The sequence below is a fragment of the Pyxicephalus adspersus genome, chromosome 9 (genome assembly GCF_032062135.1).
Source record: "Pyxicephalus adspersus chromosome 9, UCB_Pads_2.0, whole genome shotgun sequence".
Taxonomy (NCBI): Eukaryota; Metazoa; Chordata; class Amphibia; order Anura; family Pyxicephalidae; genus Pyxicephalus; species Pyxicephalus adspersus.
Genome location: NC_092866.1, coordinates 8,534,684 through 8,559,372, shown reverse-complemented (window position 1 = coordinate 8,559,372; position 24,689 = coordinate 8,534,684). Strand labels below are relative to the sequence as shown.

Below are 24,689 nucleotides of genomic sequence, written 5' to 3'. Positions count from 1 at the left end.
TTGATGCTATATAATCCTCCATTATCACAGACCAATCAGACCACTGGGGAGATCTGGACCATGGTTCCCATCAGCCTGCCCTTTAATTTGATGTCTATTGACCAGTCTTGGTGTCATCCAATCTAGTTCTGGTTGGACACACGTTATGAAGATCTGGATTATCGTTGGCCTGTATCTTTATATCAATATTTTGTTATTCATTATAAGAATTTTGGGTCGCTCCCTAATGAACACCATGGCCATCAGCCCGCTGAACCTTTTCGAGTATGTGTTTCTATTTCCCTGCCGTTATTGGCCCATTGTACCATCACACCTACAATCACATCTGAAACCAGCACAAGACAACCTTGCCAAGAGCTAAGCTGATTTATGCACCTTGGGTGAAGATGACTTAATAAATTTCTCGTCATGGAAAGCATGTCAAGCTTCACACGTCTGAGAAATATCAACCCTGCATGTGATGTTTTTATAGAGGGAGGACACTATGAATGTTTAGAAAGTCCTAAACTCAGATTCTTTTTTTATCCAAGAGAACCCTGACCATACTGACCATAGATATTAAAACTAGCTGAGCTCGATGAATGGCTAAATATGCAGATGAAACCTATATGAGAGCTGTTTACTCTACTTTGCAATTTTCTCTATCCATTTCAGAGATTTACAAAGCATTGCTGAACATCACAGTCCTGTCTGGCAGAGGAGGAGACCTGTTTTTTCTGTGTCTTCTAATCAGTATACAGTGTTCTCCCCAGTCCCTTTTAGATGGGTGAACAACCTGGCACTTTTCAGTAACCACCCAGCTGTTTTTGGGTGGTCACTTCTAATCAGTATACAGTATACTTCTAATCAGTGGTGTCTTCTAATCAGTATACAGTGTTCTCCCCAGTCCCTTTTAGATAGGTGAACCATCTGGCACTTTTCAGTAACCACCCGGCTGTTTTTGGGTGGTCACTGAAAAGTTGGGTCACAATACAGGGGATGCCACCTACCTACAGATTCTTCCTATACATTTCTGGGGCAAATACTGGGTATGCTCATGCAAAACCAAGTAACTTGTGCTGCCTCTTCCAGTCAGGGTTTTGTTGTACAGGGGTCCAGGTCAAGTGTGGGAACCTGCACTGTTTGCATTAAAATGGCATTCATAAAAAGTGGTCTAAAAACAGGCTTGTACACACTCAGTGGCAATGGGTATGGGGAAAAGATAAGTACAAACCTCTGCAAGGGCTTGCTTTAGAGCATTGCTGGAGCTTAGGACTGCATATTATTCCACACCTAACCTGACCACACACAATAGAATCTGACCTTATGACCAAATTTCTCAAGAATACATAATACAAGGGCCTACTGTACACAAACAGAATGCACTATTAGATTGCGGAATCAAAGTACCATGTCTGGCTGGCTTGGCACCCCGCTGGCCACGCAGCCTAATGATATTCAGTCATCTAGAGAACGAGGCATTGTTATTAAAAAATGACTCTGCTTTAACTAAACACTAAACCGGTTCATCCTGTCTAAGTGGGATGATAATTTAGGCGCCCCGGGGCAGAGATACAACAATGGGGATTGTGAGCTGCCTGAGAAAATCTATCCTGCATATTAAACTCCAGGAACTAAATATAGTCTCACCTCAGAGTAATATTTAAATAAGGTTTGAAAAATGCACGGCACGAGTGACACGAATCTCATGGAAGACACTTCGAAAATATAGAAGGGAAGATCTTCCTGCCTATTTGCAGCATTGGGTGAACATTACTGCTTCAGTCCAGCTTCCCGATAGTGAGAACGGTGCACCATGCCTGAGCAATGTGTGTGGGCATGGCTGCTCATAATCTTCACCAGGTGAGAAGCTGGCAATGCAGGATTATAATTGTCACCGTAATAGAAAGTGAACAAAAATCTTCATGGCAGGGTCACCAAGTATTCTTACTCTTAAGCTGCAGATATAAAACAATATTTGGACATGCTTATAGAAGGCCTGCAACACACGGGTCAATGATCAAATCTAAAGTGGATCTGGAAGGAAATCAGCAGCCAACTGAACAAAGAAGACTATCTTTTTGGCTTTCTGGTCACATTTCTTACAAGTTTTTTTGCCTTTCCGATGGCTGAGTTAATTACCCATTTGTTGGTGCACTGTGGTGCTATTCAGTCTAAATGGCACCCAAATGCACCTTTTCCATTACTCTACGCTACAACACCTGGCAATGCACTCCAGTGTTCAAACCAGAGCTTTTTTTTTTACCTGGGTGGGAAGAAATTGTAGGCGGGTGGTAGCCCCTGTATTGTAAGCCAACACGTTAGCAATTACACAAAAACAGTCGGGTGGTTACAGAAAAGTGCTGGGTGGTGTGCCCAGTTATAAGGTGCTGGGGAGAACACTGTACTGTTGTTGTGTACACTGCTGGCAATAAAGCATCGTTATGTGCAATCCAAAATGGTGCAGGGCCAATACTGTTGTAGGGTATAGGGCAGCCAACACCAATAAACAGGTTGCCCTAACACAGTGCATGGGAATGGGCAGCTGGAAGACATGGGCACAAATATGCTTTGCAGCACCATGCACCATTTCCTTACATTTTCTCCTTGGCTCCCATATATATTTTATGGGAATATTTATTTGTTTTCCCGGAATTCACCTTTAAAAAGAGTAACTAAAGTTCCACTTTTACCAATCCACCATCAGGCAGGTCATTATCGTAGAAAGGGACCGACAATGTCCCTTCTGTAATGTTCCCACCTACCTGCCTGATTGATTCGGGTATCTGGCAAAAAGCCAAGCTGCGCATGTGCATCAGTTTTGGTTGCCAAGATACCCAGTAATTTTGGCTTCCCCTGCTCATGTCAGTAATGAATGAACTTCCACACACATCTGCGCGTGAGTTACTTCAATCGGCTTAGCCAATCAGAATGGCTGAAAGAAAAGAAGAAGATGCTGGCGCCCTGCGAGAGAACAGGGAGAGGAAAGTATTGCAAATTAGGTTCAGCTTTAACATATATATATATATATATATATATATATATATATATATATATATACTAAAAATAGCCTTATGCCATCTATCCAGAAACAAAGGAGCGATTTGTGGTCACTGCGACTCTCCTGCTTCACACCTGAGCATCTCTGGAATGTGGGGAATGCTGTAAGTACTGATATGCAGATGGAAGTCCAAAGGTACCCAACTATAGTAAAAAACAAAACAAAATTGCATATCACACAGAGATGATAACACCAGGTAAAGTGCAGGCATGATAACACACTGCGAAAATCCAAGACGAGCCTACAGCGAATAACCCAATTCAATAATTAACCTGTTAAGAGAGTCGGTGATACGACAGCCACATCTCATGTTAATGTTAAACCGGCGTTTCTTACAGTCCGTCTGTTCAGCTTAATCTTGTGATCACAGAGACCTGTCTGCTCCCAGCCAAATCCTTCAACGCAATCAGCCTTAACATAGACAGAATTACAGAGCAAAAAAGAACCTGGATTACATGGTGCACGTACAACAGATGGGGGTGACACATATCATCGTTATACACGGGGAGCCCGGTAATCCCACAGATATTTCAAGAGGATTTACCCAATTATGACCATCCGACCATCAGGGAAAGTGTTTTAAATAAAGAATAAAAGTGAATCTTTAAATGAATGTTATCAAAAGTCTTGCAATGGGGTCACCTGCTGCAAGTGATAAATGAATGGGTTGCCCCGCGGCTGAGAGCACAGCAGCATTGTAGTCAGCTGAATGGTGCGCGCCTTGCCCAGTTGTCTTTTACCTAAACTTCTCAAACTTTCCTTTGTTTTTGAGCAAACACCTTTGCATGTTCCGGGTTCTCCTGTTACATTTTCCGTAGTATAAAATATGTTTTTAAAATCCAACAGGGATGGTGGGAAGCCTTCATAATGGGCACAGCAGGTGTACAAGACCAGTAACTCAACTCAGGGATGGTGGAAACTCATATTGGGCACAGCAGGTATACAGAACTGGGGTACAGATGTGGTGAAAGCCCCTCATTATGGCCACAGCAGCTGTACAGAAGTGTGAATCCAGTTCAGGGATCGGGAACCTCTCATACATGGGCATGTCAAGTGTACAGACATGGGAACCTGGTTCAGGGATGGTGGGCACTGTTTAAAATTGGCAGAGCATGTGTACAGACTTGGGTACTTAGTACAGGGATGGTGGGGACTGCTCATAATGGCAGAGTGGTGTAACAGACAGATACTCAGTACAGGGAGGGTGAAGGCTCCTCAATATGGGCACAGCAGCCGTACAGACCTCGGAATCCATTATAGAGATGGTGGGAGCCTTTTTTAATGGACACAGCATGTGCAGCCCAGGAAGTCAGTTTGGAGATGTTGCAGTGTACTCCCCGGCCCCTTTTAGCTGGGCGCATCACCCAGCACTTTTCAGCAACCGCCCGGCTGTTTTTGGGTGGTTACGGATGAGTTGGGTCACAATACATTGGCTGCCACCCACCTACAATATCTTCCCACCCAGTTTAAACAAATTTTTGGGTTGAAAACTGTGTTGGGTACCACTCATATTGTTGGGCACAGCAGCCTTTCATAATGGGCCCATCAGATATCCAGGCTATTCAGCTGAGAGATGGTGGGCACTGCAGCTTCCATCAAAAGAATCATTGTTTAGGCAATTACTGTTATTGAGTGATAACTCCTAACTGTTCTCCTGTTCTCTTAACTGTTGTCACCTTGCTAAACAGGCTTCCAATGGAGACTACAAGTGGCCGTTTCCAGAATGATCCATTGCTATCACCATTAGGAAACCCACCCTGCGGTGAGTAGTGTCATGCAGCTGAAGTGCAACAAGGATGCAGGAAATCAGCAGCACTGAAAAGAATAGAACAAATGTCCGGATTGTATCTTTTACAAATTGATAATGGTTTCCGATACATCCAATTAGGGTTTACATCAAGTTTTCCACAAAATATTCCATTCCATATAAGCTTTTCACTGTGATTTCTCAACCCCCCAAGTGTTAAGGACCCCCGTCCTCCTAAAGCCGATGCCAAACTGTTAGAACACTTCATCCCATGCCAGGGGAGTAACTAAAAATGGGACCTGGCAGGGGAAGGCCATAACCACAAACAGATGTGACTGCCGAGACAAGACGCTGTTTGCAAACACAGAAGGGGAGCCGTGGGGTACGTATGCTATAAAGTCACATGAGTGGAGGGGACGATGGTGGGCCAACGCCGTCACTATGGGGATGATTCTTACCCAGAACATTTTTGGGAAAACGAGTTCAAGGATTCCCATGAGTGTTGCAAGAAAATTGTGCAATGAAAATACCTTGAAGCTGACGCTTTTTATTGTTTTTCTGTAGATCACAAGAATTTGTGAAGTTTATACCATTTATGTGTGCACAGACAAAACTTTTGTAGGGACACTGGGTTATTTTTTGCTGTCCGTGCACCAATGGGGAAATTTCGTATCACTTCCTGCCTCAGACACACAACAGGAAGTAATAGTAAGGGAATCCCCTTCTTGCAGTTGTCCCTGGACCAAATATTCCCACCGGACGTGTTCCCCTCGCCTTTTTCTAAAACGGGAAGTGAGCAATGAAAACAATATATTTCTCTATTAAAAAGATTAGGGGATTCCTAGTGCTTGGGATAAATTCCCCCAAAGATGCCAATAAGGCATGGCAAAGGATCAAACTAACTTAAAATGAAATGTTACGGGACATGCAGTTCTAAATTTTATTTTTCATTCTTTTTTACCTTTAATTTCACATTGTGTTCCAGACAGTAGCAAAATTGTGTTCTAGAGTGACAACTCATACTGTAATGTATCAATGAAGCAGCAACGTTGTCACTCCATAACCCCTCCCCTCCTGCCATATAATAAATAAGAAAAGGGGGTTGCATTACACATAGGGGATTGCTTGGAAAGCTAACAACACCATTTGATATATCAGTTTGGTACAAAGGAAGTGATAATGGCATTGGAACACCAGCAGGATCAACAGGTATTTTCCATACTTTCGCCCACCATTCTCATGGGCTGGTAAGCTACGATATTTGGTTCCCGGCTTCACATATCGTTGTGGCCAGAGGTTTTTTTGCGGGCACAGCGAGCGGTTTTAGGTGTGTGCCATGCATGTGCTGCGCTGACAAGACACAGGGATACAGTGACATCATGGATGAGAATAGCATATCTCATAGATTATTAATAGACTCCGGGCCGTTATTAGAGAGCAGCTGTCCGTGTTGTCAGCAGTGGTAGCGGTTTAAATAAATTCCCAGCTGGCTTCACTTCTCCAGCACGCAGGTCACCCTTCTGCACCTGCTATAGTACATCTACACCTTGCTGTCACAAATGGCTGCGACTGAATGCACCTTACCATCATGGTGACTATATATCTGTGCACCAAGAATTGGTGTCCATTCATACGTACATATTGCAGTAGATTGTAAGCTCTTCGGGGCAGGGTCCTCTCCTCCTGTGTCACTGTGTTCGTCTGTCATTTGCAACCCCTATTTAATGTACAGTGCTGCATAATATGTTACCCGGCTGTTTATAGGTATTTACTGAAAATTGCTGGGTGAAGCGCACAGCTAAAAGGGGCTGGGGAGAGCATTGTTATCGGGTTCCTATGCACTGGTGCCATGCCTAGTGGTTTATTAAGGCAGCCTACTGAGAGCACATCCATATCTCTCTATATACTTGTGCATACCTGTAGCCTCAGGACTCACATTTTCCAGCACACGCTGCACCACAGGGCAATGCATTATGGTGTGTTCTGACAAAAAAGGTGCAGGTTTGATTTTTGGACCTCCGTTCTGCATTTCTGCATTCGGCAGATCATTCAAGTGAACGTGCATTGAAGAGCGCTAGACCATTCCCATGGCACATCAATAACGGACGCATTCCTTAAAGCATATGGAGCAACTTTTGCCAATATTTTGAACATGGGGGAACTCTAAAAATAACTTTCAGAACTTCCGGGAACTTCAGGGAACCACTTACTATTTTCACTATATCCACAGCTCACAGAATATTAGCAAGGTGGTCAGTAGGAAGAATGTCTCTTGCATAATTGGCCAGGAGAAGAATGTCACCCTTACAGATAGTCATAAATAACCAAGATCATTGGTGTCACCCTAAACTGACCCAAGAGGCACAATCTGCTATATGCTCAAGGAACTCCCAGCAGACTCTGGAGAAGCCCAAGTTGAGAGACACGGGTCCGTATGCTTTTTGTCCATATGTTCCATTCGCATTGCCGGCATCTGTAACAAATTTACTGAAACTATCTAAACCCAAGGACAAAAATATCATATATGGTGGGCTTATCAGTCGTTAAAAAAGGTTAGGTTTTCTGTTTGCTCCTTGTTTTCACCTGATGGTCCTGCCTGTAACATACTCCTGTCCTGGGGTGACACCGCTCACTTTATTATATCTATGGAGAAGCAGTGTTGTCCTCATCCACAGGACTACAGAACACTCTGTTCCTATTTAACATAGCGGCTCTGTGTTCTATAGACCACAAAAAAAAAAAAGAGTGAATTGTTAGACTTTACAAACACTTTAAAAGCTCCTTGTGGAATTTGGCATCGTAGATTGACATTTCAAAAAACAGGACGACGTCAGCGTCTCACATTAACAAATCATCCATCTACTGGTTTGACCTGCAAAACACCTTGTTGCAGCCCTGCAAAAAAAAATCACAGGTAGCAGCAGGGGGTAAAAAGCCAAACATGACCCCTGCCCTCTCCAAGCAACAACCAGATGCTTGCTGGAGGGGACAGTAGCTTGTTAAACACATACGGGGTCATTCGATGCTTTTTAGCAGAACAGAATGTCACACCGGTAGCATGTCAATAGAAGGGTAATGAGCACTAATTCACTGAGCCAGGAAAAGTATTTGACAAGAAAGATAAATTGGTTTTTAAAATTTCAGAAAGCAAACATGCCATCATAAAGAAAAGTCCTAAAGGGGACCTGTCATCGGAACAGAAGGCTGTCATTGTGATTTTCTCCTTCTGAAGGTGTTCGTCATTCAGCCATCATGTGGAGTCTCTTCAATACCGATGAGGATTACCAATTCCAAGATCCACATACAGTGATGTGTTAAGGCAGATATTTTGCATGCATGGAAACCTCATAATAAATACCCCAAAATAGGCCCCTGATCTAAGTCTTACCCTTGAAGTGGGTGCTCTTAATACCTGACCCAAACAGGACCCCTGATCCAAGTTTTACACTTAAAGAGGGTGTTCATAATATCTGACCCAAACAGGACCCCCAATCTAAGTCTTACCCTTGAAGTGGGTGTTCATAATAACTGACCCAAACAGGACCCTGATCCAGGTCTTACCCTTGTAGCATGTGCTCCTAATACCTGACCCAAAAAGGACCCCTGATCCAAGTTTTACCCTTAAAGTGGGTGTTTATAATAACTGACCCAAACAAGACCCGTGATCCTAGCCTTACACTTGTAGTGGGTGTTATTAATACCTGACCCAAACAGGACCCCTGATCCAAGTCTTGTCCTTGTAGTGAGTGCTACTAATACCTGACCCAAAAAGGAACCCTGATCCAAGTTTTACCCTTAAATTGGGTGTTCATAACTGACCCAAACAGGACCCCTAATCTAAGTCTTACCTTTAAAGTGGGTGTTCATAATAACTGACCCAAACAGTACCCTTGATCCTAGTCTTACCCTTGTAGTGGGTGTTATTAATAACTGACCCAAACAGGACCCTTGATCCAAGTCTTGTTCTTATAATACCTGACCCAAAAAGGACCCCTGATCCAAGTTTCACCCTTGTAGTGAGTGCTCTGCGTGGCAAGGGCCATTTTAGACCCCCAGTAAGCCACAGTGTCCTGCCATGGGCTCAACCACAGTCCCAGGCACTCCCACTAAAGTGAATCAGGGCGGATTTTGCCCAATGCAGTAGCTGTTTAGAATTTGATCCGCAGCCACGTGCAAATGTGCAAAACTGCATGATTTTACACTGTGGACCTGAAAGGGTCTTAAGAGCTAAAAGCTTAATTGTATTTTTCTACGGGAGTAGAAATAAGGGGAAATACCTATTTTGTTCCAAATACCCCCAGGCTTCCTTCTCTTTGCACCCCATTCTCTTTGCTGCCTGAGCAAGACCAGTGGTTCTGAGGAAGCCAAATCGATTCTTATTTGATTAATGTATCGATTGGACACCAGGAATGTCTATTCTTTGTTCAACTGATGTTCTTCAATTGAAGTCCCCCAACAATAGGAATATGTGCTCCCATCAACCCAGCAAATTGTCAATAGAAGAATCGTGTTGCGTTGGCTGTTAGAGAATGCTCCTGGGGAAATATCCAACTTTGCTGATTGGTTGGTGCAGTTGGTCATGCTCCCTTTGGCTACTCTGTAGCCACCTTTAGAATCTGTTGAACATTTGTGCTTTAGCTAAAAGCGGAGCTTTAGAAGGATGCAAATCTGGGGAATGTACAGAGGAACTTTTTCTGTATCTTGGAGTCAGATGTCAAACAATTCAAAGCAGCATTATGAAGAAAATGCAATTATTCCAAACCAGAGGTGGAGGTCAAATTCCTCTGGACTCTTGTCTCAGACTAAAGGCTGTTGTCAATGTGAAAAACAAGGAAGCAGCGCAGTACAATAATTAGAGAGGGGTGGGGGCCGGTCAGCTGGAATAAAACCATAATAATAAAGGATTATCCCCCCACTCCCATACCAGTTTTTCTCCTATAAGCCCTTGTTGCTGTAATCTTCAGCAGGAAAAGCACCATCAGTGGAGAGAATCCATTCTTGTGCTGGACTAGGTAAGCCTACTCACAAACCTAAAGCAGACCTCCACAAAGCCACAAAGGATATGCAAAAATGGTTGGCTACAGCAAAACTGTATTTCTGACAATGGTGTGCATTGCATTAGTTATACAGAGGTCTCTAGACCAAAAAAGAGGAACACTAAGGAGAAAAGTGGGACAGAGGGGCGATTTCCCCTAAATTGGAGTCAATCAGCAGCACAGTGGCTCAGAGGTTAGCACTCTGGCCTTTGCAGCACTAGGTCTCAGGTTTGAATCTCGGCCGGGACACTATCTGCATGGAGTTTGTAGGTTCACCCCGTGTTTGTGTGGGTTTCCTCCAGGTACTACGGTTTCCTCCCACATTCCAAAAACATGCAGTTAGGTTAATTGGCTTCCCCTTGAATATTGACCTTAGACTGTATTTATGACTATGGTAGGGACATTAGATTGTAAGCTTTGAGGGACAGCTAGTGACATGAATATGGTTTTTTTAAGTGCTGCATAATATGTTGGCGCTAATATTGTGTAATATTATTCTGCAGCCATGTTTGACCCCCCACATATACATGCCAATGCTTGCAGATGTGCATTTGCACATGCACTGTTCTGCATTTGTGAAGCAACCCATCCAACTGTCTCCATAGGGACCATGCAGCGAAATGTATGCAAAATATTGCAATTTGGAAAACAACGCATTTCCCTTGTCTGTCTATTTTGCTTGCGCTGTACAAACTGCGTGATGATCTGAGAAGGAGATACCAATCTCTGCCGACAATTACCCTGTGATATTATGAAAAGAACAATGTGATGTTTATATAAATAGGATTTCTCAGCCGGCGAATGTAAACACGCGGGATCCAGCTCGGGTCGTGCGATAAGACTTCTGTACGGGTGTAATCATGCATGACATGTACATTGTAGTGCTTGGTGTGAAGGGACAGATAAAGAGGCCCTGTTAAGAGGGAGCTGGGATTCTAATCTTGGGTTATGTCCCTCTGGGAGGATGCACAGCCACACAGAGCAGAAATCTGACACTCACAGAAGCTGCACATACCTACACTATTGTGCAGTGTGCTAATAAAAAATAAAGTAGATGCAACTCAAATAACTAAAATCTCTCATTTCCCAAAAAAAAATATTGTCAATTGTTTTAAATCTGCAGCTAATCCTTCCATGAAGGTTTTTGTTTGGGTACTTCTGTGACAACATCCTGCCCCCGTTTACCCGTTCTGGCTCTGGCGTTGTCACCTTGTCATGGGCATGCTCAGTAGAGATTATAAGGGGTTGTGGCAATGCTTTTTTTGCAAATAGTCCATGTTTGTCACCATCCAGAATCCTGCCCCGAAAAATTAATTCAGCCACCACTGGAGCAACTGCATGTAGGCAGGAAGTAAAAAAGCGAAATGCAACAGCAGATCGGCAACACTGAATGAAAACATGACAACTGTCCATGATACTCATGGCTTTTATTTATATAGAGATCTTATTATGTCATGTTAAAAAAAAATGGATGAATGGCGTTCATTTCTCAAGGATTTTCATATAATTATCAGTTGGTGTGCAAACAATAGATTGACGGTTCCTACAAACCAACGGGCATCCAAGGCCATTTGTACCGTGAATGAAGAGTGGGTTCATGAGACCTAAAGGGCCACAGTATAGTGTTAAAAGTAACCAAACCCAAAATACAAAAAGGGGGTAGAAGTTTTTAAAGAAATGTTTTTACCAAAAGTCTTTTTACTAGCACCAGGTGGCATTTTGTTTTTTTACTTACACTGCACAGTGCATGTAGGGTAAATCTTGGCTCTATCTTAATAGCCAATAATAAAACTGGATTGCAGGTGGCCGTCTGATGGTCAAAGAGGGTCGTGGAAAACCCGAAGGACGATAAAGCAATAACAAGATCCCTGACCGTCTTTGCTGCAAGGAACTGGGCAGGTCTGTCCAATAATCAGGCATTTTGGCAAAATCTTCCACCCAATGTGGGTTTGGATATAAACAAGTTCATTCCAATACATTTTAAAAACACGTTTCAGGGGCTAAATCCTACCTCTCTTCATCAGGGCCAGGCCACAAAAAGAAACTTTTTCTCATAAGAACTGACAGAACATAAATCTACATTTAATACAAAATATTCAACCCACAATTTATGGTGAACTTATCTGCAGCTGGTGGTCATGGCCTCAATCGCCAATCATAGTTAGTTCCGTTACTTTGGATTAAGCAATCCCTTCAGTAGAGTCATGTGTGAGCAAGAAATTGCGATAACTCTTCAGAAAAAAAATAATTTATTCTTGATTAAACATGAAGAAATACCATTGTATCATCAGAGTGATGATATCGGCTATGATCACAGGCGTGAAGTCTGCAGCCCGGGGCTACGGTAATCCTGCACATTACATGCTAGAATATAGAGATGAGTCTTCTGCAGCAGCCATGTCTGGGCACTGTAAGTGTATGGGTAGGGAGCCATGAGCTGCATTGTTGGTGGAGTCATTAATGGAATTTAATTATGCCTGGTCACTGCATTAGGGTATATTATTGGGAACATATTGAACTGAAAGTCCATTTAAAACATTTTTGAGTTCTGGACAGAACATTTGTCTTGTTCAAATAGCAGGTGGGGGAGACTTCCCACATTCCCCGATGACCATGTTCACCTAGACAAGTCATGAAGTGAATGGGGTAGGTTACACCTTTTTTATTATTTTTTTTGCCTTTGTTCTTGTTGGAGAAAGTTTCTTTTTTTCCAGTTCTGGTGAGCACTTTCACTAGGACACAAATTAAGGATAAGCTGGAGTTCCAAAGCAATAAATGGGGAAGCGGTGAGCAGACCCAGGAAGTAGACCCAGCTGGGACTTTGCCAGGGCAGTGCTGGAAAGGAAGGGAGGGGGAGATACACCTAAGAAAAACATTTTCATTTTACAACTATTATAAAAAGTTTACTTTGTGGCGTTAACTTTTAAGTATTCACATCAGGGGGAAAGCTGTGAATCTGACATACAGCAAACATTTCCTGGTGGTGAATGAATCACGCTCATTAAAAACACATGCACACAGATCGTTCTCCACCAGTGAATGCATGCTGAAAGTCAGATTCACTGATTAATAACTAGACCGCCATAGATCCACACAATATTAAAAAAAATTACCAAAGTCCTGGAGTGAATTGTACAAATCGCACAATGGATAAATGAGAAAATGGGCAAATCAACTCCATGATTCATCCAATTTATCATCAAGCTTTATCCATGATTCATACATTTTTCAAATTGTAAAAAATGTGTACATTTTGGGTGAATCTTGAGTGAAAATATTTACAAATAAACCACAAAGACTCTGACTCAGCTTTGTACTGTTGTAGCAGTGTCTATGTATGTGATGTTATATATATCTCCCCTCTGAACAATGTGAGGCACAGGGGGAATAATCAGACTCACAGATTTGACCCCCCTGATTGCAGTTGCGAAATGTCCCCCCCTTCCAATCTTTGCAGAACATCTAAAAATGACTAATGGTGCGAGTAGTGTGAAGCAGGGGCAGGATATTCAGTAGCCACAATAGGAAGTGCGCACCGCTCTCCCACAGGGCACTGGGAACACAACGGCAGGACAGAAAAATAAAAACAATGGGATTCATTTCCATAGAAGTCGCTTTCCAAGATGAGGCCACTTCAAGGCCATCTATGGTGGCTTAAAGGGGAACCCGTCACTACCCCAATCCTTGCTTCATCCACTGCACTGAGCGGGTTCCAACAGCGTAGATCCCAATAGAGAACGTGCCCTTTGAACAGGGGCGACGTGCCCGTTAAGCAGGGGGGCTCAGTGAGTGCAGGACGCACATGGCACCCCCTATAGCTAATCTAACAATATCTACATTTAAAGCACCGTTTCAGGCCCACTGTTAATCGCATCATTCTGCCATGGATTCAACTGAGGTCCTATTCACTTCAATGGGAGCAGGAGCATTTTTTTGCACGCAGCTATGGCTGCAGCAAATCATGGTATGTTCCCAAATTGCTTCTGGCCATGCAGCTGCCATGCCCGCAGCTGTATGCACTTGCAGTGCAGTTCACAGCTCCAGGATGCACAGCAGCAGTTTTGGCATGCCTGTCTGTGCAAAAAAAACTTTTGTGGAGTCCCTGATGGAATTAAATTAAACCTGATCACTGCATCTGGGTATATTATCAGAAACCATGCAGTTTCACACTATCATGATATACAGAACTTCAAAAAAACTCTGCTTACAGGGAATACAGATCACATAGCACAAAAAATGGTAAAACCTAAACAACAATGGCTCTGTGTTTCTGGGAAGAAAGAAGAATGAAGGTATTGTAATCTCAGTGAGAGATGACACATACCTGCAAGTGTTATGCTAATGAATAAATACAAAAAAAAGATTATATATATGACAGGTCCTCTTTACCACAAAAATACAGAGGCCACAGGGGTATGCGGGGGTCAGTAATCCCCAGCATTATGTCAGCCTTGGAGCCTCTCAGCTGCAGCAACTGACAGGTAGATAAGACAGCAAAAGATTTGGCAGTCACATGACGGCGAGGGGGAAAATAAACAGCCGACGCATTACCGGCTCACAAGTAATCGCAGGACGCTGATCCCTCCAGCGCAGCCGGTTCAATACCGCGACAACCAAGTCAGGGCTATTTTTACATCAGCTGCAGCATTCACTGAAAGCAGGCCGTTAGGCTCTTCAAATCCATTTGAATGAAGAGGGAAAGGCAGCGAGGGGCCAATCACAGTGCTCTGCCCTGCTGCGTTGCAATAACACACATTTTATAATGCGTTAATGTGCGTTGCATTAAGGCAGATTGGTCAAATGCATGAATGCAGCAAAAAAAAAAAAAAGTTAATGTACTATTTTATTCATGGAAAACCACAGTTTGACAACTACAAGAGGCTGATACCACGTCAAAGTTAAATGAGAACTGGCCAATTTTTATTTTGTAGTCACCTGATCACTTACTGAGCAGCTGATTGGCCAAATAAAGATAAACTTTAAACACCCAAAACTTTTGGTATAGAAAGGTTCAGAATGTTGGGTTTTAAATGTCATCTGTGTCCCCCATGGAGGAGATTTGCTCTCTCATACACCCACCATCGGAATAGGAAGTGAGAGAAAATCTCCTTCATGGGGACACTAGCCTTAAAAAGCGGTGCTGGAAATGTTGTTTATGTTGTGGCCTTTGTCCCCATTTATGAGGTTTGTCCATACTTCCTGTTTTGTCTGACATCAATGAAATAGAAAGTCGAGAGCACATTTTCTCATTTCCTGTTTTCTCTTATACCTGTTAAAGAAGAAATATACTTTAGGTTGCCAAGAGCAACCTAATCATGACATTTTCATCCATTTCCAGCCATCTATTTATATCTACAGGCAACGCCAGTAACCCGATATACTTTATCTTGCAAATGTTGTCTTTCTAGCATTTCAGATTCACCCAGCCTTGCCCGTTTAGTTGCCATGGGCAACACTGACAGCTTTTCGCACATTATCAGTGCAATTATGTCACGGGTGACTCCAAATGGTCACTACCACCCATGTGTCTATTTGTTTATATCTATGGTCCACATTGTGATATCTTAGTTTGGGAACCCCTTTTAGATTTACTCAACCATGTCTGTCAAGTCGCCATGGGCAACTCCATTTTTTACCCATCATGGTACAAATGCCCACCATGTTTTCCATAGTTCACTTAAAAAAACACCTTATTTACTGACGGTAAAGCAGACAATGAGGGAATAGTTAGTCAGTGAGTGCAGCCCTTGGCATGACTCACATTCATCAGGTTACACATGACAGGGCAGAACTTTCATCGGAGGAAGACGCGCGCGCCTGACACTTTTAAGACAACAAAAGCAAAGACACGTGCGACTCAAAAAAACCTGTCTGACAGACATTTTGGGCCAGAATATGCCCCCAAGGTGGGTGGTATAAAACCAGCCCCCCGTTACTAGGATTCCAACCACCACAAACAGGTGCAACCAGGCCCTGCCTGACCTCAGTGGGAAACTAGGCCCTGTTACCATGGCAACCTAAATCTTATTAAGGAGCCAAAAAGGAGGTTTAGGTGAAAAAAAGAAAAGAAGAGCGATCAAAGGGTCACGAAAGGAGAGGTATGTTCCAGCCAGACTTCACCAAGCTTGCCAACAGTTACTTCAGCTAAATTTGGGATAGACACATATATGGAAGCAGGGCGTGCTTGTATGTTCCCAGACACAGATTAACCCTTTCACCTGTCAGTGGTACAAGGCTGTTCTGAGACGGAGCTTGCGGCTTAGGATTAGAGGCGTTTAGGGATTATTGCGAACCGGATGGCAAATTCAACCTGTGCAGCCATTTTTTTTTTCAAGGGCCCTCCTTCCCCTTTTTTTGTAAGCATCCCCTCACCGCACAGATGTTCACCAAAATGCATCTTTGTTTACGGAATGAACAGAGTGCAACTGGTCCTATGGACTGCAAATCCTCTGAAGATCACTGGAAGAAGAGGCTTTAGCAGAGGAGGATTATTATAGGGGGATTGAAGGGCCAGCTAGGGGCAATGACAGGGGCCAATCTGATGCGCGGACAACGTCGGGGCTCGAGAGGTTTTATTGCGGCCAGATAGAACGTGAAGTGACTACAAAACAATGATTGGCTAGTTAGATGCTCCCAGGGGGTCACACGGTAAATCCCAGCATGGCCATAAAGCAATACAGAGGGCTCGGGACTGTCATCAACGCAGTGCACCCCTAAAAAACGCCAAAGTACCCCTTACATGTCACATGATCAACTACCTACCTTTTGGGGTCATCAGATTCCCCAAACCACATGAATGCAAGTTCTGCAAGGTTGCATGTGTTCCTGTCAGCCCCAAAACATACCCACTCCATGCGCCATAACAATGAACCCCAAAAATTACCTTTACCAAACTGCAGGACGTTCACTGCTAAAATGTAACCCCCCCAATTCACATTGAGATAATTACATTTGAGGAAAGGGTACAACTTTTGCCCCATAATCATCAGCCTGAATGATCCCTACCTGGAGTAACAAAAATACAAAGTGACAGTAAGCCCCACCACGTCAACCCAAAGTTGCACTGACCCTCCAAAAAAAGGAAACAATGGTTCAAATGCTCAGTTTGGCAGGGACCCCTTTAAATGTTGCAGATCACATACACTTCACTGGTGAACCCCAAAATGACCCCAATGTGGTAAGGCCACATCTGGGGGAACCAGTCCGCAATGAGTCGGTAGAACTTCGGGAGTGCGCACCGCCACTGCAACGCTGCACTGAGTACTAATTATATATCAGAGTGTCCTCCACTCCAAAATGACATTAACCCCAGAAATGACACAGCAGTGGACGCCATCAGGAAACCCCCCATCCTCCATCCCTATAACAAGCCTACACAACCCCAGATGGCAAATACTGCAATAATGCAAGGAACCCCAAAATGTCATTAACCCCTGAAATGCCCCTGAAGGTGGCCTCTGTTTATGAATGGGACCTATTTCCTTCTACAAGGCTGCACCACCACCACCACCTACTGCACATAATAACAGACTAGCATGATGCACAACCAAGTGGTATTACCCATAAAATGCCCAAAAAATGGGAGGGTGGTCTTGATCTATACTGAGGTCCACCTAGGTGCTTCTAAAAAAACACCCCCCCCCCATCTGTCCTCTTTTTTTCAATTGTGACAGCACATAATCAGAACATGCACCTCCAACATGGCATTAACTCATCATTTTCCAGCAGCAGGTTAAAATCTATTAAATATAATATATGACAGGACCCCCTAATATTCCCAGGTACGTCCCACCTTTGTAGCCATCATGCAACAAGACACAAAAATATGACATAACCCACAGAGCACAGGTGTTACAGGTAAATAGTGAACCCCAATCATTCCTAATAAAGCCCCCCAAATTATGCAACACCTTTGTCAATAATGGGACATGGACTCAAACATGTGTTTAACTCTTTAAATTACACTGCAAAACCTCAAAACCTCTCAAATAAGACCCCCCCAAATGTCATATAACAGCATAGATAGGACAAGGACCCAAAACAAGTCATTAACCCTCTAAACACCAATGCAGAGTCCCTAATTCAACTAGAACCCCCACCTAAGAATAGGACTCCCCCAATCCTAACAAATCAACTCCCCCCTCCAAAAAGTTATGCTGCAGTAATGTTATCAATGGACCCAAATATGACATTAACCCTTTACATTCCAAACAATGTCCAAGATTCTTCTGGATGCCCCAAGCCTTCTAAATTACACCCCCTCCCCCAGTAATGGCATCCATTGGACATAAATCTCATTAACCCTTTACATTCCAGTGCAAAGTCTCTAATTCTTCTAGAACCCCCACAACTTCCATGTGTCCCCAGGGATCATGTGACAGTAAAGAGACATGAGCCCCATTATGACATTAACCCTTTAAATTCCCCTGCAAAGGCCAATATTCTCCTTCCAGGACCCCCCACACCTTCCATATCTTCCATGACACACAAACATGGCATTAACCCTTTAAGCCCTCAGTAATAATAAGGATGCCCCATGACATTAACATTTTCACTCCCCAGCAAAGTCCCAAATTCAGCTGGGTCCCTACATTTCCTGAGCCCCCCATGGCATCAATAGTACATAACCCCCCCATAGGGTACCTTGAGCGGAGCCTCCAGCAGCTTGTGCAGGGCGGGCAGCTGATCGATGAGCGGGCTGTCCTCCGGGAAGTTGTACACCGGGGGTCTCCGGGGCTCTGGGAAGTTGGTGCAGATGAAAGGATCCATGTCATCCAGGTACTGCACCCGGCACGGGATGGTCGCCATGATGGAGGAACTCCGGGAGGGATCGGTGCCCGGGATGCCCCACTGAGAACTGCCAGAGCAACCCGAGCACAGTTCCGCCAGCACCGGGGACTGAGGGGGCGGGGCTGTGACTTCACCGGGGGGCGGGGCCTCGCTGCCTGCTAGGAGAGAGGGACAATGTGACAACCATACAGTGTGACTGCTGGGGACTGAGAGAGGACTGACTGCAGGAGAGAGAGAGAGAGACACTGACTGCTGGAGAGAGAGAGAGAGAGAGAGACACTGACTGCTGGGGACTGAGAGAGAGAGAGAGAGGACTGACTGCTGGGGACTGAGAGAGGACTGACTGCTGGGGACTGAGAGAGACACTGACTGCTGGGGACTGAGAGAGGACTGACTGCAGGAGAAAGGGAGAGACACTGACTGCTGGAGACTGAGAGAAAGAGAGAGGATTGACTGCTAGGGACTGGGAGAGACACTGACTGCTAGGGACTGAGAGAGAGAGAGGACTGACTGCTGGGGACTGAGAGACAGAGGACTGACTGCTGGGGACTGAGAGAGGACTGACTGCAGGAGAGAGAGAGAGAGAGAGAGACACTGACTGCTGGGGACTGAGAGAGAGGACTGACTGCAGGAGAGAGAGAGAGAGAGAGAGACACTGACTGCTGGGGACTGAGAGAGAGGACTGACTGCAGGAGAGAGAGAGAGAGAGAGAGACACTGACTGCTGGGGACTGAGAGAGAGAGAGGACTGACTGCTGGGGACTGGGAGAGACACTAACTGCTGGGACTGAAATGTGCCTGGGATATTGTGCCATATTGAGGGAAAATTCACTCCTAGGGACTGACAGAGGTTCTAACCCCTCCTCACTTGCCCTCGCTCAGTGTGGAAGCTGTGGTCTCTCTGCAGAGGTCTGACCCTAACCCCCATGCTGACACAAACTGAAGGTTCTCTGATGGTGAGCTCTGTCTCAGTAGGGAGTCTGTCAGACCTCTGCAGAGAGACCACATGAAATACATCCCTGGCTGGTCAGCATTTCTGCTCACTAACCATGGAAATAAAAACAATTACATGATAAGCCACCTGTATAGTAAATGACTCTGGGCCTGATGCTACTCATAGCAGAACCCCAGATCAGGAAGCACGGCCCAGCTGAAGCAAACACAATGATATCCTTACAGGTAAACAAATCCTAATTGTATACTAATAAAAAAAAGGAAATACAAAGAGACCAACACCCAGGAAGATTTCCCTTGAACAATGGAATGCACAGAGTTCACTCAGCTCAGTGAATGTAAAGTTGTCTGGGAAGTTTTTGTTTTTTTTCACCCAGTTTTGGTTTCCTTTCACCTAAAGCCAGTTGAAGAAGTTGATTGGCAGGAAAACCTCAACAAGTAAACTTATTCCCTCCCCCACAAAACAGGTTTATTCCTTGTGAAACTGGGGCAAAAAAGTCCTGGATCTACATGACTGTGTCACCTCTGATATCTCAAAACCCAACCCTGGATGATGCCCAAACAAATATGGCTCCAATCTTCTGCAAAGTAAAAAAAAATGCTTTGGTCACCTGGAGACCCCCCATGTACAACTTACTGAGCATACGTACACCTAATAATAAATAAAGAGAATTGGTCACCTTCCGTCTATGAATAAAGTGCACTAATCCACAGCAACCAATCAGAATCCATGTTTCTTTGATATCCCTGCTGGTTTATCTGATTTGGCATCTTAGAATAACAGGGTCAGTAATGACTTTTCTGAATATGTGACATTCTTTGAGTAACCCCCCAGCCCTCCTTGTGTGTGAATTCAAGTTAGCATCTTCCTGCAACTTCAAAGGACTGTCCTCCTTCTAATTACCCCCCCCCCTCCAACCAGACCAGGAACTGCCCCCCACCCATGTCAGTCATGTTTCAATACAATTCACTTTTAAACCTCCTAAACAATAGCAGGGGTCAGTATGGAATACGCCAATACCATTGATTGTAATATTGATTATGGGGTGTGAGGAGCACGAGGGTCTACAAGGATATCAAAAGTTCTGTGTTGAAAGCTGAACTGCTGATTGAAAGAAGAAATGATTAGTGATACCAGGAAATAAAAGAGATTTTAAAAAAATCAATGAATATATCAATTAATGGTGCTGTAAATTTATTGATACATTGTTTATTTTTTTTTCATGCAGGCAGTGTAAGGCACACATGGATCAAACTTCCATCCAATGAAATGATCAGATCAGAAGGGAATTCCACAGCCAACCAATCATTTGGTCGGCCAATCAAAAGTTGACCAATCAAAGACAATAAGTTTCTTTTCACATGGAAAGATTGTTGGCAAAATATAAAATGAATTAAGTATGTTAGATCAGAATTCCGAGTTCTTTCTAGCTGAGAAAAACATGGAAATGTAGTGTTTTGGGACTTCAACCCATCGATTAAAAATCAGAAAACTGATCAGATTGGTCAACCCAGCGCAAAACAGACAGCAGATCTGCTCATGTGTACTAGGTTCTTAAGCTATGCACACATGCTAAGCAATTGCTGCTCTAAACAAATCCTATTGTGTGCTGCTTCCCCACCTCTTAGATTGTAAGCTCTTCAGGGCAGGGTCCTCTTCTCCTGTGTCACTGTCTGTCATTTGCAACCCCTATTTATTGTACAGCGCTGCGTAATATGTTAGCGCTATATAAATACTGTTTATATTATTATTAATTATAATTATATTATAATTAATAATTAATTATTTAATAATAACTGTGATCATATGAGGCAAAAATCTAGCATGCCTGCATTTTAGAGATTACAAAACGACTGACCGCTGTCATTTCCTATGGAGGAGGACGCAGCGAGACCTCCTGCTCATCCTCCCGCCTCCCCTCACCATAGCACTGAACATCGCAGTGTATACAGTACTCGTTTTTTCTGACCTCACTAAAAAAATAATTTAATTTTAATGCCTATACGCAGCCTAAAGTTCTTGGTATGTGTTTCTTGCAGACCCTGTGTAACAGATTTGAAGAGGAAGAGGCAGAATAATTAGCTTACAGCAAGTTGTTGTGCTAACAAGGGTCATGCTTATTGGACAGGAGAACGAAGTGACAGAAAGAAGACCTTATCAGTCTGCTGCTCCTCCATTCCTCATCCAATCACAGGCTGGGGGAGGAGCAAGACCTGTAAGCTCTTTGGAACTGCACCAGGTGAAAATAAGGTCTTCTGCCCTGCCAAATAAGGTCTATAGATCTGCTTTATGACTTCCTGGTCTGGCAGATCATTCCAATCCAGTAAGATTCATTTTAAAGTGGAGTCTTTTTTATTATTACATTAGTATTATTATACAGGATTTATATAACGCCAACATATTACGCAGCGCTGCACATTCAATAAGGGTTGCGAATGACAGATGAAGGAGGAGAGGACCCTGGCCTGAAGAGCTTACAATCTAGGAGGTGGGGGAAGTAACACACAATAGGAGGGTTTTTTTTAATCATACCACTAATTTTAGCATGACAGTTTTATTTAAGCCTAACAGGTGGGGCATCATGTCACTGTGGCCCTTTTTCTGGCATTTATCATGGTTGCCAAATACTTGACAGTCGGTAAGAGGAGAAGGCCAGCGATAAGAAAGCCACAGAACCCATCCAGGAAACATTCCCCAGAAGGGTGGAGGCACTCATCACAGCCGGGCTGACACCACCATAGTAATGATAGGCTGCTCATAGTTCCCCTGAATTGCACCTTTCTAGTTGTCCTGGTGAGACTGTTGTGTCACAATTCGCATTCTTTAAATAATTGCAACATGCATTGTTTCTGTGTTTGTTTACCATCCACAACCACATGATAAAACAATGCAAGATACCCATTTGCACCTCAAGGCAAAGTGAAACAGAAAACAGATTTCTTGGGGATTCCATTATTGAGATCTTAACTTTTCTGGTCTCATAGAGCAACTTTTCAGCAGCTCTCTATATGCCCTGGAATGACAACTTCAGAACATTTTCCTTATGGTGACAACAATAGACCATGCAATGTTAGGTGTGTTTAATTTATTGTGTCCATCAAAGGCTTGAGGGACAGGCTGACAACGTAGGAGCAAAACAAGAGACAGGGACAAAGCGTTGTCACCCCATTACAGAAACTTCCATTAATATTATTATTGTTAAATAGGATTCATATAGCATCAACATATTACGTAGCGCTGCACATTAAATAGGAGTTGCAAATGACAGACAGGTACAGGAGGAGAAGACGACCCTGCCCCAAAGAGCTTACAATCTAGGAGGTGGGAAGAAGCCTCACACAATATTATTATTTTAATGGAAGCTGTAGATTTAAAAAGAATAAATGTGACATATTGCTGCATTTTAGTGGTTAGGTTTATATTTTCTTTAAGGTGCCCATGGAGGTAAAATATATACACGCAATCCGATGATCAGCAAACACCCTCGTGTTCCCAAAACACAAGCGGAACGTACCTGTTTATTCCTGTATGAATGAATAGAGAAAGAGAATGCTTGCATGGATCTGGTCGTCTGTCCTGTCCAGTAAATGTCTCCCAATGGGCATCTGACTGAGATTGTTGGCTGCTTTGGCTGTTTTTGGGCTGTGCTGTCCAGGAATTTCACCGGCTTATTATATGTATGATATCATTTATCACAGATATTCTTCACATAGTGATTAGAAATGTCACACTTATATGTTGTATGACTATGAGCACACTCATTGTAAATAAAGGGTTGGCCAAAAGGCAAATATTGCTGTATATTTTACCCTTTCATGTATGTGATACCTTGTGCAATGGTGGCCAACTTCTGCCCTTGCAGAACATTTTGCCCATTTTGTCCATCTTCTAAATCTGCCCCCAGTTCTAGAGTTTACTGACTACTCTCCTAGTGGGACGAATTAATCAGCTGCACCCTTTGATTGGATTCTGGTGCTCACCAATCAAAATCCAGCATTAAGCAGTCACTCCCACTAGAAGAGCAGTGAAAAAATTGCAGAATAGGAAGAATAGAGAAGTGAATGACTTCACCATATAAAGGCAGAACTGGGAGACAATTACAATGAAGAGTAGAACAGCAAAGAGAACTATGGTATAATAGGAATACAAGAAGTTATTTCCTAAAACTTACACAGTGTAGTATAAAAACTTGTTTAACTTAAGTATATAGTTACATAACGTTTTTTAATTAAGAGATTGGTTTAAACTCTGATCACATGATCAGGAATTTAGACCTAGGGACCTGCGTCCAGCACAATAAAGAACATTTAGCAGCATTTTCTTTAGGAAAGGTAAGCAATAAATACTTCTTGTTCTTCTCCTATTCTTAAAAAAATGCTTTTTTTATTATTAATTTTTAATCATATAGTGCCATCAACTTCCATGGCAAGCTACAGAATACAATATAGACCACATTTTCAAAACCTTTTTGATCCAGGGGAACCCTTGATATGGTTTTCAGGTCTTGGGATAACTCTAAATATTGGGATCAATAGGAAAAATGTCCCTTAAGTTAGTGGAGAAAATGCCAACCTTTTCAGTGGTAGTCATAATGTCACCCTTACATACAGCTGGCTCTACCAAGTGGTGGTCACTGTGAAGGCATCACAAGAGGACAATCATTAGATTTAGGGGTTCCAGTGAATTGTTGACAATGACTAATATAGACATTAGTGGGTACCATAATTATATATATAGTTCATGTATGTATGTACAATATAAACATCTTTCCAAACTTGCCTACCCGTCTTCTTCTGTCTCTTCAAACTCTCCCTACTTTCCACCATTCCATAGTTCCGCTCCTAGTGTGCGATACTTCCCTCACCTCTTAGATTGTAAGCTCTTTGGGACAAAGTCCTCTTCTCCTTCTGTGTCACTCTCTGTCTCTATCTGTCATTTGCAACCCCTATTTATTGTACAGCGCTGCGTAATATGTTGGCGATATATAGATAGTAGTACAGGCAAGAAACACTGGGGTACTCTGCCCTTGTAGGCGTACAATCAGAACTCTCGGACATTAGTCAACTTAAAAGAACTAACCAATCAAAAAGACATTAGAACAGGTGCAGAGATATCACTGTTT

General features: G+C 43.3%; 1 protein-coding gene across 5 annotated transcripts in view; it reads right to left on the bottom strand.

Moving 5' to 3' along the window:
* FHOD1 (formin homology 2 domain containing 1) overlaps positions 1-18,734 on the bottom strand; it is a 106,813-nt gene extending 88,079 nt beyond the window's left edge. For 4 of the 5 annotated variants that reach the window (XM_072422487.1, XM_072422491.1, XM_072422490.1 and 1 more), the window contains exon 1: positions 18,467-18,734. In XM_072422487.1, coding sequence (XP_072278588.1) covers positions 18,467-18,631 — 165 coding nt within the window. In that variant the 5' untranslated portion in view covers positions 18,632-18,734. The remainder of the gene's footprint in view (positions 1-18,466) is intronic. The other variant, XM_072422492.1, reaches the window with a different exon arrangement.
* Between the last annotated feature and the right edge of the window lie 5,955 nt (positions 18,735-24,689).